Raw genomic sequence first — 15,780 nt, forward strand, 5'->3', positions numbered from 1 at the left:
TTCCTCAGCGTTTGCGGGAGATCTGACTGTCCTAAAGAGCTGAGCAGGGAGCTAATGAAGAGCAGCGTTAGTTTTTTATCATACGTATCACAGCCCGAGAGCGAAAAAGAAACACCCTTGAAAATGCCGTAAAAGTAGAGGAGAAGTTAGGTGATTTTTGTATGACTATTTTCTCTGCTGTTCAATAAAAATCGAGCAGTTAGTGTGACAGCTGTTATATCATGTTATATCGTACTGCTAAGATATTGAGTAGCATTTAAAGTAAAACTCCACCATTAAGCTGTATAAACTTTATCCGTTTCACTATGGTTTAATGGAAAAAAAAATGAGTTTCTCAATAAAATGACATCATTTTTCCCAGGTTGTAATGTTCACTTTACAACTGTTTTTCTTTAATTCAATTTATTTTACTTTTCTTTTTCTTGGCATCCTTTTTTTTCTTGCAGTTTGGAGAGGGGGAAATCTCTTTCCGTACAGCAGCCAGGTACGGCTCAGACGTCCTTTTCCCTTCTCCCCCCTCCCTCGACATCTTGTGCTAATCCAGAGCTCTATTTTTGTCTGTCGGGCAGGGTTATATTTTCAAAGCAGGGAGATGCACATTGAAATTTGGTAATCGAGATCTCTGGCTCTACCTAATGCGCATTGAGGGGTGGGGGGAAAGGAACCCAAGGAAAATTTATATAGCATTGCTTGCTGCTGGAGCAACGTTTGTGTAATGCCAGGGGGTGTTTCTCCATATAGCTGGTGTTTTTAGGGGGAGAGGGCTGTAATTACTTGTGTGTCATCAGGGAAGACATATGTATATTGTAAAGTGTATTCCTCTCATTAAAATGACGGTATAAGCCCGGGCAGGGAAACTGCTAATATGTGTGTATGTGTTGCAGCTTGTCATTTTGGGCTGCGTGAATAAAGAAGATAACTATTCCTCTGGGAAAGGATCTGGGGAACTGAGCAGCAGATCCGCTAGCCGGCGAATTGGGTTTTTTTTAACTGTAATTCTCCTTTTTGTGCCTACTCAAAAATAACATCGCGATGGGCCCTTAAATACCGTTTCGTACACAGAGCACAATTTCCCCAGCACAGGTGGTGCTAATATAGGACAGTCCCCTAGGCACTTGTCGCCAGGAGTTGTACAGCTTGTTCGGTGTCTGCATCCATATGGCAATCTGTCCCATTCATAGAAAGACATTGTAGCTGTGCCTGTGGGTGCTGTGGTCAATGTAGTGTAAAAAGTAGATTTTTAACTCTCGGCAACCTATGTTCTGCTGTTTGTTTTATTGTAGGATCCAATTTAGAACACCGGGGCGGGCAGGCGGGGAGGAGAAAAATCAGCTCTGAGCGAATTCCAGAACAATCTCGCAGGCTTCGGTTTTTGTTTATTCTTGGAGCGCATGGTTAATCAGCAGGTGCAGCAGCCCTGCGCCCAGCGCCGCTCCGGCAAACAGTTTACAGGAAGTCTCGCTCGGAAGAAACATTTTCCTCCTTGTTTATACTGTGAATTAACTCAGAAGTTGCAAAGCTGTAAATGATGTTAGCTGGCCTAATATGTCACGCAAGTCTCTTTCTTCCTTCTTCCCCTTCTTCTTCCCCTTCTTCTTCCCCTTCTTCTTCCCCTTCTTCTTCCCCTTCTTCTTCCCCTTCTTCTTCCCCTTCTTCTTCCCCTTCTTCTTCCCCTTCTTCTTCCCCTTCTTCTTCCCCTTCTTCTTCCCCTTCTTCTTCCCCTTCTTCTTCCCCTTCTTCTTCCCCTTCTTCTTCCCCTTCTTCTTCCCCTTCTTCTTCCCCTTCTTCTTCCCCTTCTTCTTCCCCTTCTTCTTCCCCTTCTTCTTCCCCTTCTTCTTCCCCTTCTTCTTCCCCTTCTTCTTCCCCTTCTTCTTCCCCTTCTTCTTCCCCTTCTTCTTCCCCTTCTTCTTCCCCTTCTTCTTCCCCTTCTTCTTCCCCTTCTTCTTCCCCTTCTTCTTCCCCTTCTTCCTTCTTCCCTCCTTCTTTCCTTCTTCTTTCCTCCTTTTTTCCTCCTTTTTTTCCCCTTCTTCTTCCCCTTCTTCTTCCCCTTCTTCTTCCCCTTCTTCTTTCCCTTTTTTTTTTTTTCGCAATGTTGTGTGGATTTTCTTGGGTGAACCCGGGCAGGACACTGAGCCCCTCGGTGCCCTGCGTCGTGCCCAGGAGCTGGTGGCTGTCCCTGGAAGGGGCGAATCGCAGCAAAGGCTCTCCCCGAGTAGAGGGGGGCTGCAGCGTTAGCCTTGCACGGCGCTCCACAGCCAAACAACTGAACACGATTTATGGCTGCTCTGGTATCTTACCATTCCAACGCCAAATGTTGTTCTGTTTTACTGCGACTATTTGTTATGCCTTTTAGTAAACATAAACAAATAGACCTCCTAGCACCTGCAGCAGCATATGATATTTACACTACCTGTATGATTCAGCGCGCTTCCCTGGGGAAGCAGGCTTGTGTCCTTTTCGATTTTAGTGCTTTTTTTTAAGTAGCATTCTTCGGAGGGAAAGCATGTGGCAGAGAGAGAATGCAACGCTTTAACTGTATTTCTCCCTTGGAGTCATTATTTATCTTAATTATTTTTTTTTTTACAAACATTTTCCCAAAGGGCACGTCCCGGGCTGCCGCGGGGGCGCGCGGTGGGTGACAGCTCACCCCGCGAGCTGCCGGGCTGGATGCGACGTGACAGTCACCTTCTGCGCGGGTTTTGTTGTGCCTGTGGGACAGGGGTGAGAAATACTGACGTGAATAGTCCGTATTAATCATATTTGTTGACGTATCGCTGGTTTGTATAAGGGTGAAAGACTTGCCTCAACTCTAAATGTAACAGAATATAATTTTGTTAAACAAGAATAGATTTTGTTTCCCAGTGTTTTCTTTTACTATAAATTTAAATGTAACAACAGAATATAAATTACAGTAGAATAAGGTTGGCAAACAGGATCTTTTTACAAAGTGTGTATGTACATTTGTAATTTTACACCTCAGCCTCTGTGAAGTCCAAGGTCTAATCCTGTGTTTTTTAAATTTGTGCGTGTTCTTAAAAGCGTTGCTGAATCGAGGCCAACGCCTTGCCATTGCCACCTCCCTCTGCCATACGAATTGGGTGTGTAAGAGGGATGGGATTGCTGTGCTGAAAGTCAGTTAAAAAAACAAAAAAACCAAAAAAAACCCCAAACCCTCACAGAATGCCTCACTCCACTCAAAACCCAAGAAAGTGGTAGGATCACATTTTTTTCCTAATTAAACTAAGATACTGAATCAATCCGTTTTCATCTGAATAAATTAGGAGGCTGTTCAGAGAGGAATAAAATGAGATTTAGCATGGATAAGTAGAAAGTAGCCCAGCTAGGAAATAAAAATTCCAAACTGCCGGTTTGACGTGACACGTCAGCTGCTCAGCATCGGCTGTGTGGGAAATGGCTGAGGCATAATCGGGGTTGAGAAATTAAGGTGGGACACTCTGTGCCATGTCTCAGTTAAAAAGGTAAATGCAGTCATGGGAGGCATAAACACGCGTGTTGCATCCGAGTCCTCCTTTTTTCCTGCTCTGCTTTATGCAGAACCAGTTAAACCACATTGAGAGTGTGATGCACAATTGGCCACTCTCTTGCAGAAAGGATAAAGAGGAGCTGGAGCAAATATAGAGGAGAGCGGCGAGGATGATAAAGGAGTTGGAGGGAATAGGCTATGAAGACAGATTAAAGGGAATTAAAGATCTACACCCTGGAAAAATAGAGGCTCTAGGAGGATGTGATTATGGTACGTAAGTACATGAAGTGATGCTACAAAGAAGAAGAGGGAAAAAATTGTTCTCATTAGTTAGCAGTGCTGGAATTTAAAATCCAGCGTTTCAAATCGTGTGCATCTGGGTATATTTGATGTACTTTTCACTACAGTACCTAGGCATAAGGTTGAAATAAAAAAAAAAAAAAAAAGAGAGTTTTAAATAGTAGAGAAACTCATTAATTCAAGTGCAGGAATGGAACTTCCACCTGAGATAAGTGATGGATTCGATACTGGGGTTTTTGTGTTGGTTTTGTTTTTTTTTTATTAATTCTTTTTGCAATGGGCATTTCTTTTAAATGGTCCAGAAAGAGGTTCAGTTCTTCCAAGGAAAGGATGTAGGGCAGTGGCTGTCCGGGCCCCGTGGCAGTTCTGCCTCAGGGTTGGAAGAGGTGGTGCCACTGGGAGAGGTACGTAGCACTTGTCGAGTGCTGGAGGGTCATAATGTTGATTAATAACCCAAACCATCAGTGCGCAGATCAAAACCAGAAGATGATGCGGAAAATTACCCGGTCTGGTCTTTGCAGTGGAGATGGGGGTAGAGGAGAAGAGGAATGTTAGCCAGATTTCTTCTTAGTCTTGCTGCAAATGCTCCAGCGCTCTCCTTGCAACAGGCGTTTGGAGAACAGCGCCACGAGATGCGTAAGGATTGGGGGGCAGAGATTTGGGGTGCGCTGCTGGCCTTGTGTCACAACAGCAGTGCTATGGCTCGGTGGGTTTTTTTTCTACACGAGTATACAAGTTAGTGCAGACCGATTAGAAGACAGGATTTCAGCCTGTAGGCTGCAGTTTTAACCTGATTTGTCTTAAATTGGTGTAGTCATTTAAAATGTAATATACCGTTCCTGCTACTTCCAATAGGGCTTGATGTAAAACATGAGCTTCTTCGAGTCCTAGGTCTGGACGTGGACTAAAGTAATGAGGTAGGGGAGAAATGGAGCTTTAAAAAGTGTCCAAAAATTTGCAGGCCAGCTCTAGAAAGAGCTGCCACTGGCCACGCACATCAAATGTCACCTCTCCCAAAGGCCCACGACCCTCTGCTAAGTTTTATCCAGTGGTGAGAGGTGTATACCCTGCTCAGTTCTCTGCTCAGATCAAATCCCTGCTTTCTGGCCCGTTACTGAGGCTTAGACAGAATCAAGAATATCTAGAAGTAGTCCATTTAAGTATATGACTTAATACTTTCCTTGATTTTTTTTTTTTAATTATTATTATTTTTAATTATTGGGTGGGGTTTTTTTTAAATTCACAGTTTAGAGAGGAAAGGGGCGCTAAGCCACCTTAGTGAGAATTCAGAGGTATTCACACCAGTGCAACATCACTGCAAAACACATCCATTCAAATGCTTTTGTCATGAAGGCAGGAACATGCATTGGAGAACTGTTGGTACAAGGATTTAATCATTACTGCTTCCGTTTTGATTTTAAATCAAATACAGCAGGTGTTTCTGACTCAGAGAATTGTGACATTTTCGCCGACTTTATTCCATCAATCCCTTTTGATGAGCCGTAGAGCTCGCTGGGCAGTCACAAATATGGGAGACGTGTATTGGTTCCCAGTTGTGTCTCGCCTCCTCCTGTACAGGACCAAAATTTTGGCATTTTCCCTCGATGACTGTGCCATCCACATCAGACCAAGGGTGAATGTGGAGTGAGACTGAGTCCTGTGCTCCTGCCTGGACCATACACCAGCATCGGTTTCACGGCAGCTGGCGAAGATGCGGTCATTTCCCGTTGCCCCTGAGAAATAAAATAAAATAAAGAGAGGGGAAAAAAAAAAAAAAGGCAATTCTGCAATTTCTGTGGGTGCTCTGCTCAAACCCCTTCCAAGAGGAAAGCGGGAGATGTGGTATTGATTTTTCACTGTGCAGGTGGCTCAGGCATGTTCTCCGCACCGTTAGAACGTGAGCAGATGCTTCATAACTGTAATAGAAAAAAATCAAGGATGCTTCTCTACATCACTGACTTCCCCCAGTATTTTGGCAGAGATCGTTGGCCCAAGCAGATGTGGAAGGGAGCGAGCGGAATATGCAGTATGTCAGCATCTTGAATATTTAAAATATGGTCCACTGTGTGGCAGAAGTACTATTACTGAGGCTTCTGCTTAGCTGTTTTTTATATCCACCCGTCTCTTTTTGCCAGTGTGTGTGAGCATGGTACCCCGTTTCACACCGTTAGTAAGTGTCGAATTAAACCATACAGCACAGGTAGCTCTCATGCTGGTGCTTTGGTCGCTACTTTCCCCGGTACCCAGTGTGTTCCCGTCTCTCTTTGGGACATACTGTCATTTTTACTCTCCCTGGGGGCTCAGCTGTCTGTGGTTTCTCTATCTCCCATGCTTTTGTGTCACAGAGTGTGATTCTTCAGTGATGCTGTAGCGCAGCAGATGGATTCCAAAAGTTAAGCGGCTGAAGTGGTCTGGGTGAGCGGTGTTGTGCATGTCCCACCTTCGGCAGCCATCCCTGTCGGAGGAGGTGGTGAATTTGCCTCCAGACCCTCTGGAGACCCTTGGGGGTTACGAAGCAACATAGGTTGAAGAAGGTAGAGGTAAAAATGCCTTTCCTGTACGCAGCAAGCCCAGAGGAGCTGTGGAAGTGCCTGGCCCTTCTTCCCTCCTCTCCTTACTGGAAACCAGGCTGGAGGCAGCAGAAAATAAGTGGACGCTTCTGCAGTTTTCAGCTTCCCACATGAATTTCGTTACTCTGTCGTATGTCATGAATAAGCTGACTTACGCAAGACGTTTTACTTGCCAGAGGGTTATTTGCTGTACTTCGATGTAATAACGCTGCATTATTGCATTATTTGGAAATAATACTATTGTGTTAAGTATTTTGTATGCAAATGCCTTACGAGGAGAAAAAAAACCCATATAATCTTGATTTTTTTTACATCATCTATTCCTTTACTTCTTTGAAAATTATGTCTTGTTATAAAATCACTTCCACTAACTCGCGTTGCATCACCAGTACCCAACCACGAATACGCGTTCCTGGGAATGAGAGGGTGACAGAAACAAACACCTACTCTAATGTGTCATTAGAAATCAAACAGACCTAAAACTCGCTTCTGCGTGCCAATGCTCAGATCTTCTAAAAGTCTGTCTCCGGCAGCGAGACCAAGGATGCATCCAGATTACAGTAACTGTGCTTGCACGCAGACAAAAATATCATTGAACAATTCAAGATTATAGGTTTGCGTTGTGCCCACAAAGCTGTTTGTTTATGTATTGGATTAAAATCTTCATTTTCCACCTCTGTTTGCTCAAACAAAGTGAGTACTTAGATCAGTTAAACAGAGTTCTCCATTCATTTCCACTGGCTGTATCCTTTGTGCGTTACATCCGCTTCTGTATAAACCCGCTCTTTGTTTTGTTTTGAGGTGCTACTTAAGGTTCTATCAGGGCACGAGTGGCAATCTAGAATATCTTCAAAAGTGGGATGGATAAAATAGCAGTAATCTGATACTGACACATAAAGGTCACCGAAAGGCACCGCTGAACCCCCCCGAGCGGGGTGGGAGAAGCTGCCTTCGGAAGGGCGCGCTGCCTGAGGGGTGCGTGCCTTTGCCTCGATATAGAGGGTTGTCTTTTTCTTTTCCAAGTGTCTGTTTTTGGTAAGCTGAAGTAGTTACTCTTGCTTTGTCTAATGGCAGTGGAAGCTATACGTAGGTGTTAAGTGTGTTACGCTTAGCGTGGTGTTAGCACAGTGACCTTTTAAGTTCCCCTTTACGGTCAACACCAATCGTTCTGCTTCTTGACAGCGCTCGACTTTGACATCCTGAGCATCGTTTACAGTTTGATACTCTCTTGGTCATCCCGTCATTTTCTTTGGACACAGTACCAGGGTATCATGTCCTACATAGTTTGTCTTGTCTTGTGCAAGTTCCCTGGAAAGAGAAGAGATTTGCACTTGAATTTAAAAAATAAATACAAATCTCGGTAGGGCTCTTTCCGTTGACTTGGCCGTGGCCTTTAGGATCTCGCAGAGAAACTTTAAAAAACCCTGCTGGGGGTTTAAGCCATGTGACTCCTGTTGATATTATAATGAGATTTACAGTGCTTAAAACCCACAGGGGACTGACTCCTTATTTGGCATCACACGGCGTTTCTGCTGTCATCCTGGTGGAGGGGTAACGTGTGCGGTGTAAATTAATACATTGAAATTTTGGGGGAAAATTTGTTCTGTCAAACACACTGAAATCGTAACTCTCATATGTAGTCTTTGTGGACTTTTGTGGACTTTGATGGGGTGTTAACATGCAAGCCTACTTTCTCACCCTTTCCTGTATTCGGGGATGGAAGCAGATGATAAAACCCATTCTTTTCTGAATTATTCTTTTCTGATGTGTGTGGAGGGCCATATGCTTGTCTGGCTTGGGTGGACGGTGTTCCTTCAGCCATCTTCCCTCTTTCTCGGCTGAGGAAACGTGTGGTGTAGCATTTTTCTAATTTTCTTGCAAGGTGTGCTTTGGTCCCTGTGTTCTTTTAAAAACTTAACTGATAGAGCTTCTCCCCACTTGCACATTTCAAAAAAACTGATTAAGTTAAACCAATGTAATACTCCCTTACAGAAAAGGCCTTTGTAAGTCTCTTCACCTACAGCGGGGTTTTTTAGGAAATTACCTTCCACATATATATAGTTATGCTTGAAGAACTATTTGTAAACAGCCCAAAATAAGATTTTAATGAAGTAATGAGTTAGATTGATGTACAACTCATAATACCTTTTCCAGTCAGTCTGTACCTTTTTTGAACTTTAAAAAAAAATTAAAAATAATTTTAAAAAACCCACCTTCGATTATCTTCAGATTCTCCTTGGGCCTAAAGTCAAAAGTGGCAGAATTTGGGCCAGAATTTCTTTTGCAACTTCTTTGCATTTGGGGTGACATGTCAGGGGTTTGTTCTGCGGTGATCTTGCTATCCAGTGCATCAAAAATGATACAAGAACACAATTTTGTTATAGTACATGAGCAGATAACATTACAGAACAAGAATAAACAGCGTTTCCACATGTGTATAAAAGTAAAATGGCAAAAAGTAGGCGTTTATCCATAACGTTACCTGTAATCTGGGATAAAGTAAGTCATAAAAGCCACACCTAGATGCTGGTATGCGTTCATATCCTTTGTGTATGTTTGAAGTTCATAATACAGCACAGGCATACTGTAGCAAAAAGATTTGCTGTGAAAAATAGATACGTGTGTGAGTGTAAAATAGAGATTTCAATATTATTTTGACATTTTATTTTTAAAGTCAACTAAGGTTATGGAAATTGTTGCAAAAATAATTCCTTTACTTAAGAAGTTTCCCTGCAGAAGTTGAATAAAGAAGATATTTTAGAATATGGTTCATCAGTTAGTGCAACAGATACATTTCCCTGAGCACCACATGGCCCGGATCAAAGCGTCTCATGACTTGGATCAGTGCAGCCAAATCATTACGTATTGATTGGAATCCCGCTGAAGGATTAACCCCTTCATGCTCATATGATTTTTTTTTTTTTTCTTTAACCCTGGTTTCAGTGGTTAGAAAGCTCTGTGACGTTCCTGCCAAATCTGAGCAAGGTCAATAGCCCCCACTAACCCCTCGTACTGAGGAGTCCTTTGATTACATGGTTCCTTTTCTATGATGAGTTTTGCATTGGAAAATACGTCTTGAATGTTCTTTACTGGGACATAAGGGGGCTGTACTTGTGCAAAGAAACAGCCTGTAAGAGTTAAAAAACAAACAAACAAAAAACCAAACAAAAAACCAAACCCAACCCCCCCTGACCCAGTAAATAAATAACATGGTGGGAAAGCCAAGGCTGCAAACTCGGTGCTTTTCCTCTCTCTATAGCAATGAGGAAAGCCTCGAGTCCGGTTGTATTCTGTTACAAGAATACACTGCTGGATGGAGATGACTTTTCTTCCTGATGAAGTTGAATTGTAAATATGCAATGTTCATAAATTTCTTAGCAAAATATCAAGCAGGATATTAAGCAGGTCTGTCAAATGATTTCTCCCCCGTCCATGTTAATTTAAATTCTTTACAAAGCTTTTAATTAATGAATGAAATGTAGGAGGATAGCTAAGTAAGAATGACACATGTTTCGCTCTGCAAACGGTATTTAATTCTGTTTTGAAAAACCCTGGGCAGAGTCAGGTGGGTACCGTGCGATGTTAGGGATGTTTCAGGATCCATCCTTTGCTGCTCTTAAGAGTCTTTGTGAAGGTTAATCAGCGCGGTAACTGCAGTTACGCCACTTTTTCTCTTTTCTCTGTTCTCTCCTCCAGTTTATCCCACGAGGAGCACTCACACAGCCATCCGCTCTACGGACACGGCGTATGCAAGTGGCCAGGCTGTGAAGCAGTATGTGAAGACTTCCAGTCGTTTCTAAAGTAAGGATGGTTTTTTTGGCGCTCGCGTTGTACAGAAAGCATGCCCCCAAATTTTGTGTGCGGTCCCTCACTGTGGGCCTGATGCAAAGCCCACTGAAGGCAACAGAGACAGCTCCCTTTCACTTCCGTGGCTTTTGGATCAGGCTCAAAAACGTTTTAACAGGGGATAGTAAATTAGCCCCATGGGGAAAGTATGGTCTTGCTCAGTGTATTACTATAAAGTAGAGTGTTTGCAGTTCCGCAGCCTTTTTTTTTGGTTTGTTTCTGTAAATAATTTCAGAGTTGCAGTATTGATAATGTAAACAATACAACCTTGATTTAACCTTGATTTCACTTTAATTTAGAAATTTAGTCTTAAATTAACTCCATAATTGAACAGAGAATTGCAGAACATCACGTGAAATTTAATTTATGTCAAATAAGTAACTAATGAACAAAGTCTACACTACTAAAAATAAACTATAATTATATTAATTGGGCCCCTGCAGTTTGCTGCAGACCTTTCCTCGCTGCCAAAGAACACAGTTTTACGCGTTGCATAAACAGTGCGTTATGGACTAGTATGTGGTAATGCGTGCATCCCCATGCAGGGAAGGACCGGCAGAGCTCTAATAACTCACATGTGTCTGCTCCTCAGCTAAACCCTCAGCCTCACCCCTCCAACCTGCTGGAGAAAAAGGTGTTCCCATCACAAAAGAGTTTTCTGTCCGGGTGGATGGCCAGGTACACACATGCTTTGGGTGCACCTGGCTTCTTGGGCACTGATCTTTTCTCCAGCACTGTGGCTCTCCGGTTGTAAGATCGCAGAAGAGCAATCTCCTGAGCAATGATTGTGGTGTAAATGCACAAAGGGACAAGTTCTGCTCCCATTTACGGTCGTGGTCTCATGAAGTTAGTCCACATACAAACATACATGGGATTCTTCAGGGGGATGGATAAGTAGTAGTCCCAAAACATCCAGCTGTATCTGTTCTTCCCGGGGCAATTCCCTGGATGTGAAGGAGAGAAGGGCGACAGCAAGCAGAGGATGTTTGTTGGATCACATCAGATGATACAGATAGTTTTTTGCTCTCAGAACAGAGTGGGACAATTCTGCTTCCACTAGTGAAACCCTCCTGAGCTCAGTAGGACCCACGCTGGTCCTGGCATAAACCTATGTTACAAGTAAGGGTGGTACAGTGATGAGAAGGTTCTCATTACAAGAGGATTACAAAATAAGAAGGTGCTAGTCATAAATTTCCATGAAGGGTGGCCTCGTTTCTCTTAATTCATTCTGTTGTTCACTTAAGTGAAATAAATGCTAATCTTTCCATACTTTCCAGCTCATTCATATTCATATGCCATACTATAGCATTTAGACCTTTAAAACAATTCTAATTTTTATTGCACTTAATGCAAGGGAATGGTGCTGTGGCAGCCTTAGATATCGGAATAATGTGTGTAGTCACAAAAGGTCGGATTGTGCCACCTTTGTTTCTTGTGATAGTCCCCTCTTCCAGATTAGATCTGTTGGTTTCAGGAAGATTTCTCACAGAGCAGTGGACTGCTTGATGTGACCACGCGTAGAAAATACAGCCCTTCAGTCACGTGGCACGGGTGGAGACAAGGCTGATTTTTAGATGGTAATTTGGAGATGTTTCAGTCAGTAGACCAAGTCCACCAGTTCCCCTGGAGGAGGTACTTGGGGCAATCAGTAGGTAGGGATAACCTGAAAACAGATGGACCTGAAGTGGCTCCACCTCCGCGCAGCTCCAGCAGTTCTGGTTCTTTTGTCACTCACCTATTGTCAATCTTTTCTTTTTTTCCTCTGTTGAAACCTTTCAACAGGAATACTTTGTGTGACTTCCTTAAACCCATTGGCTCGTGTAAATTTTCTCATTATCCAAATTCTACAGTGTCCAGACCAAGTCTTACTGTTCGGAGTGATACTTAACCCAGAACGAATGCAGAAATGAATGTCCCCGAGCAGCATATTGACACTGTTAGGAAGCGAGCGTTGCTTCATAAAACGATACCGTAGCCTTCCACGTCTCCTGTGGAGCGTCCGTCCTTAAATTATATTGCCATTTATCAGAAATTGATTGCTCAATGAAAAGATAACAGGTAGATGCTTGAAGTTTCTTTCTGGTACTTGTATAATCTGTGAAGCTCTTTCGACAGTCCCCTCAAGAGAAAAGCTCTTGTTTACCAAGTGAAGTACAGCCTGTGTATCAATTGAGCATTGCTTAATTTCACTTACCTCGGTAAAAAGGCCCGGTAGAAAAAGCAAAGAGAAGTTACATGTGGAATGAAAGCCCCGTACGCCAATAAAATGATTCTGCAGTTAAGGGAGAAAAAAGGACTCGCAGGTCTAAAACATGGTTCATTTCTTTTCCTCCTGAGGAAGGAATATCATAACTGTTGGTAAATCAAAACCAGAGATTTGACACTCTTCTGTGATCGTTCTGTAGTGTTTGTTCCCAAGGTGAGGTACACCACAGGGCCCTTGATTTCAAAGATAAATACTGTACAAATAACGATCCTAGTTGTCTTTCACTCACAGCCAACAGGAGGATGCTTATCAGAACCGGCAGATACATGGGCTATTGTACGCATTTATTTCCCTATTTCTTTTTGAAATAAGTTGCAGTTTTAGCATTGTTGGTGGGTTGTTGTTTGTGTCTTTTTTTTAAAATCCATCAGCCATTGGTTATCACGGGATGCAGTCTCAGTTAGAGCTGACCGATAGCGGCGGGGGCTGCTGCTGTGCCCAATGGAACAGGAGCGCCCCGCGTGCTCCGCAATACTCCCAAAAAACCAAAAACCAAGTCCGGTCTCGCCACGGTGACCTGGTGGCCCTCTGTCCCGGGGAGGGCTGGAGGGTGCACACGTGTCTCGCCTCTCAACCAGGGCCGGTCTCAGGGGCGGCCGCGAAAGGAGCAATTAGTAGCGCAGGCCGCCTTTCCTTCAGAATTGAGGATAGCCTTGATTTCATTTGCATGTGTTTAAAGAGCGTTGCAGGTAGAAATACGTACCCCTTATACGGCAACTCGTTCAGGAAATCCCTGCTGGAGGGAGGGCGGTTTATTCGGCGAGGTGTCGAGGCATCCAGGGCAAAAAAACAGAGGAGAAGTTTGATGGTTTTATCCCTCCCTCCCCCCCTTTTTTTTTTTTTTTTAAATTTTATTGGGTTTTAAATGTGCTTAATCATGGCTGTACCATTTTAAAATGAAATATCTTCTTTAAAAGAGGGGCGCAGACTTTGGGAGAGATCTTGCAATCCTATATTGCAGTGATGCCAGTAATCTGCTTCATGTGCATTTAACTTTGATGAAACGAAGGGGAGTTTATGTGAAAGAAACTACTAAGTGCACTCTGTAATGTTTTCACAAGTGTTTTTATCATGGTAACATCTTGTTTACTTTAGTTGCCTGCCTAAAACTACTTGGAACATGTTAAGAAAACATTTCGGGAAAGCTTCTACAAAGAGGCTTTTGTTTAGCAGCAACTGTGAGACTGCTCAGCTCACAAAGGTGTTAACTTTCAACCCCTTAAGCACTTCCACATGAAATTCCAGCAACTGTGTTTGTGGTTTTGGAAAAACAAAGTGTATATTAAAGAAACCAGGTATATGCTAATACATGTTGAAGAAGGCCGGAAATCATAAATTGTTTCAAAGGCATTAATTGCTATCATTTGCATGTCAAAATGTTCTGCAGTGAAATCATCTGCAGTTAGCACAACACAGACTTTTTAATCAAATAGGTGGCAAGGGCAGAGGAAAGGCTAGTCTATAGATATCTTTTTTAGATTTTTTTTTAGATTTTTTTTTTTTTTAATTCCTAGCGGGCCCAATTAACCTCCCTGGCTCTCCAGCATCACTGGGCGAGGGGATGCACGGACAGCCGGGACACCCATCCCGCTGCCGGGGGATACAAACAAACATTTTTAATTCATTTAATTTTATTTTTTATTTTTTTTTTTTTTTACCCAGCCTGCCACGTATTTGGAATTACCGTTCAAATGTCGAAGTTGCCGTTTTCTTTTACAACCAACCTCCTGATGAACCTCCCGGCCGTGGCGGGGGCGGTGGGGACCACTGCGGGGCCGCCCAAATCCCACAGTGCCCTCTAGTGCTCCCGGGATGCTGCCGGGGACAGCCCGGACCCCGAGAAGCATCCCTCACACAGCAAGCCACCCCCTACCACCTCGCCTTAATTTTTAGTGTGTACACCCCTATCTAAATTTTTTTTTTTTCTCTCGCATTCGGCTTCATCCGGGAAAACATCTCAAACACCCGCCCGCCGCGGGCGGCGAAGTATTTTTGCGCCTGGTGTGTTACGTAGCGAGGCACATTGTCTTGCGTTATTGCGTTTTATATCTTAAGGTGCTCTTAGTTTATGTTTCACATTATAATTTCCGGTGTGTAATCAGAAAGCATTACTTAAGAGACAAGGATCATCTTTGTTTCATACTTTTATTGACACTGTCTACCATATTACTGCGATGTCTAAATGGTAAAATTTATTATTAGCAATAGTGTCACAAAAGTCTGAGACAGCGATTTTCCTTTCAATAAAAGTAGTTAAAAACCTTTTAGAAAATCCATAATTTTGATTGCCGGTACTTCATAAATGTATAACTGGTACTTTTTAGCTGTCTCTTTAGGGAAAAATGAGTTTTATCACCTGCGGTACCTGGGTTAATGAAATTGTGTGTTGGAATTTAGCCAGAATGAAAGATGAGATCATTCGGTGGCACTAATATTGGCAACAGGTCTCATAAAAAGGTTCGACTCTTTTCAGAGAAGTATCATTAAGTTGGTGGGGTTTTTTTTTCCTTTTTTTTTTTTGAGGATGGGGGTGAGATTCGAGTTAGTTGTCATTTTTGAAGTTTCTGTGGTTCTTACATTTTCATCTGCTGTAATATCCAAAACCCAGTGACCTAAAAGCCTCCGCCAAGGCCAAGAGAAACACAACAGTGTCCATCAGTGCCTAGTAAAGGAATTTACTTGCTTCAGATTTCAGCTCCAGTTCCTGTTTCAGCCCTTTAAAAATCACGACTCTCAGCTCAAATTTGAAATAATGCTGCTTCTTTCTCATGGTCCTCTGTGTTTGATTGTTTGTGGATATTAGCTGTCCAGGAAATCCCATACTTAGAGATATAAATCCAAAATGATCTTGTTTTTCCGCAGCCAGCCCAGGATGTATTAGACAGTTATGATGATTTGTTAATTTTTGTGACCTGTATTTATTTTATGTGTGCCGTATGCTTTTAAAAGAGGGAATCAGCTGTCGAAATAGGCTACTTTTGTCAAAAGGGAGGCTCTTGACTCTTTCCTTTTAAGCCTTTGCTTTCTTTACTTTTGGAGAATTCTGCGTATGCACCTCCATATGGTGGTAAACAAGGGCTGCATTGTGCCCTGACATATAAGCTTAAACCCAACCCTGTTATTGAAGAATCTTTTGAGATGCGTGAGCTGGGATTCTTGAAGGGCTGTCAGGCTTGGGTGTCGGTTTGAAATGTGCCTTGAATGTATAACTCTGCTTTCATTTTAATAGTGCAATATTATTTTTTTTTCCTAATGTAATATTAATCGTCACCCATTTGTAGTGAAATTTCTTCCTCGTGTCTGATGGAAAATAA

General features: G+C 42.7%; 1 protein-coding gene across 8 annotated transcripts in view; it reads left to right on the top strand.

Moving 5' to 3' along the window:
• The window catches only part of FOXP1 (forkhead box P1), a 339,864-nt gene that overhangs the window by 286,224 nt on the left and 37,860 nt on the right, over positions 1 to 15,780 (top strand). For all 8 annotated transcript variants that reach the window (XM_009883574.1, XM_009883575.1, XM_009883571.1 and 5 more), the window contains one exon: positions 10,051 to 10,155. In XM_009883574.1, coding sequence (XP_009881876.1) covers positions 10,051 to 10,155 — 105 coding nt within the window. The remainder of the gene's footprint in view (positions 1 to 10,050; positions 10,156 to 15,780) is intronic.

This window comes from Charadrius vociferus, unplaced genomic scaffold, assembly GCF_000708025.1.
Source record: "Charadrius vociferus isolate BGI_N301 unplaced genomic scaffold, ASM70802v2 scaffold324, whole genome shotgun sequence".
Taxonomy (NCBI): domain Eukaryota; kingdom Metazoa; phylum Chordata; class Aves; order Charadriiformes; family Charadriidae; genus Charadrius; species Charadrius vociferus.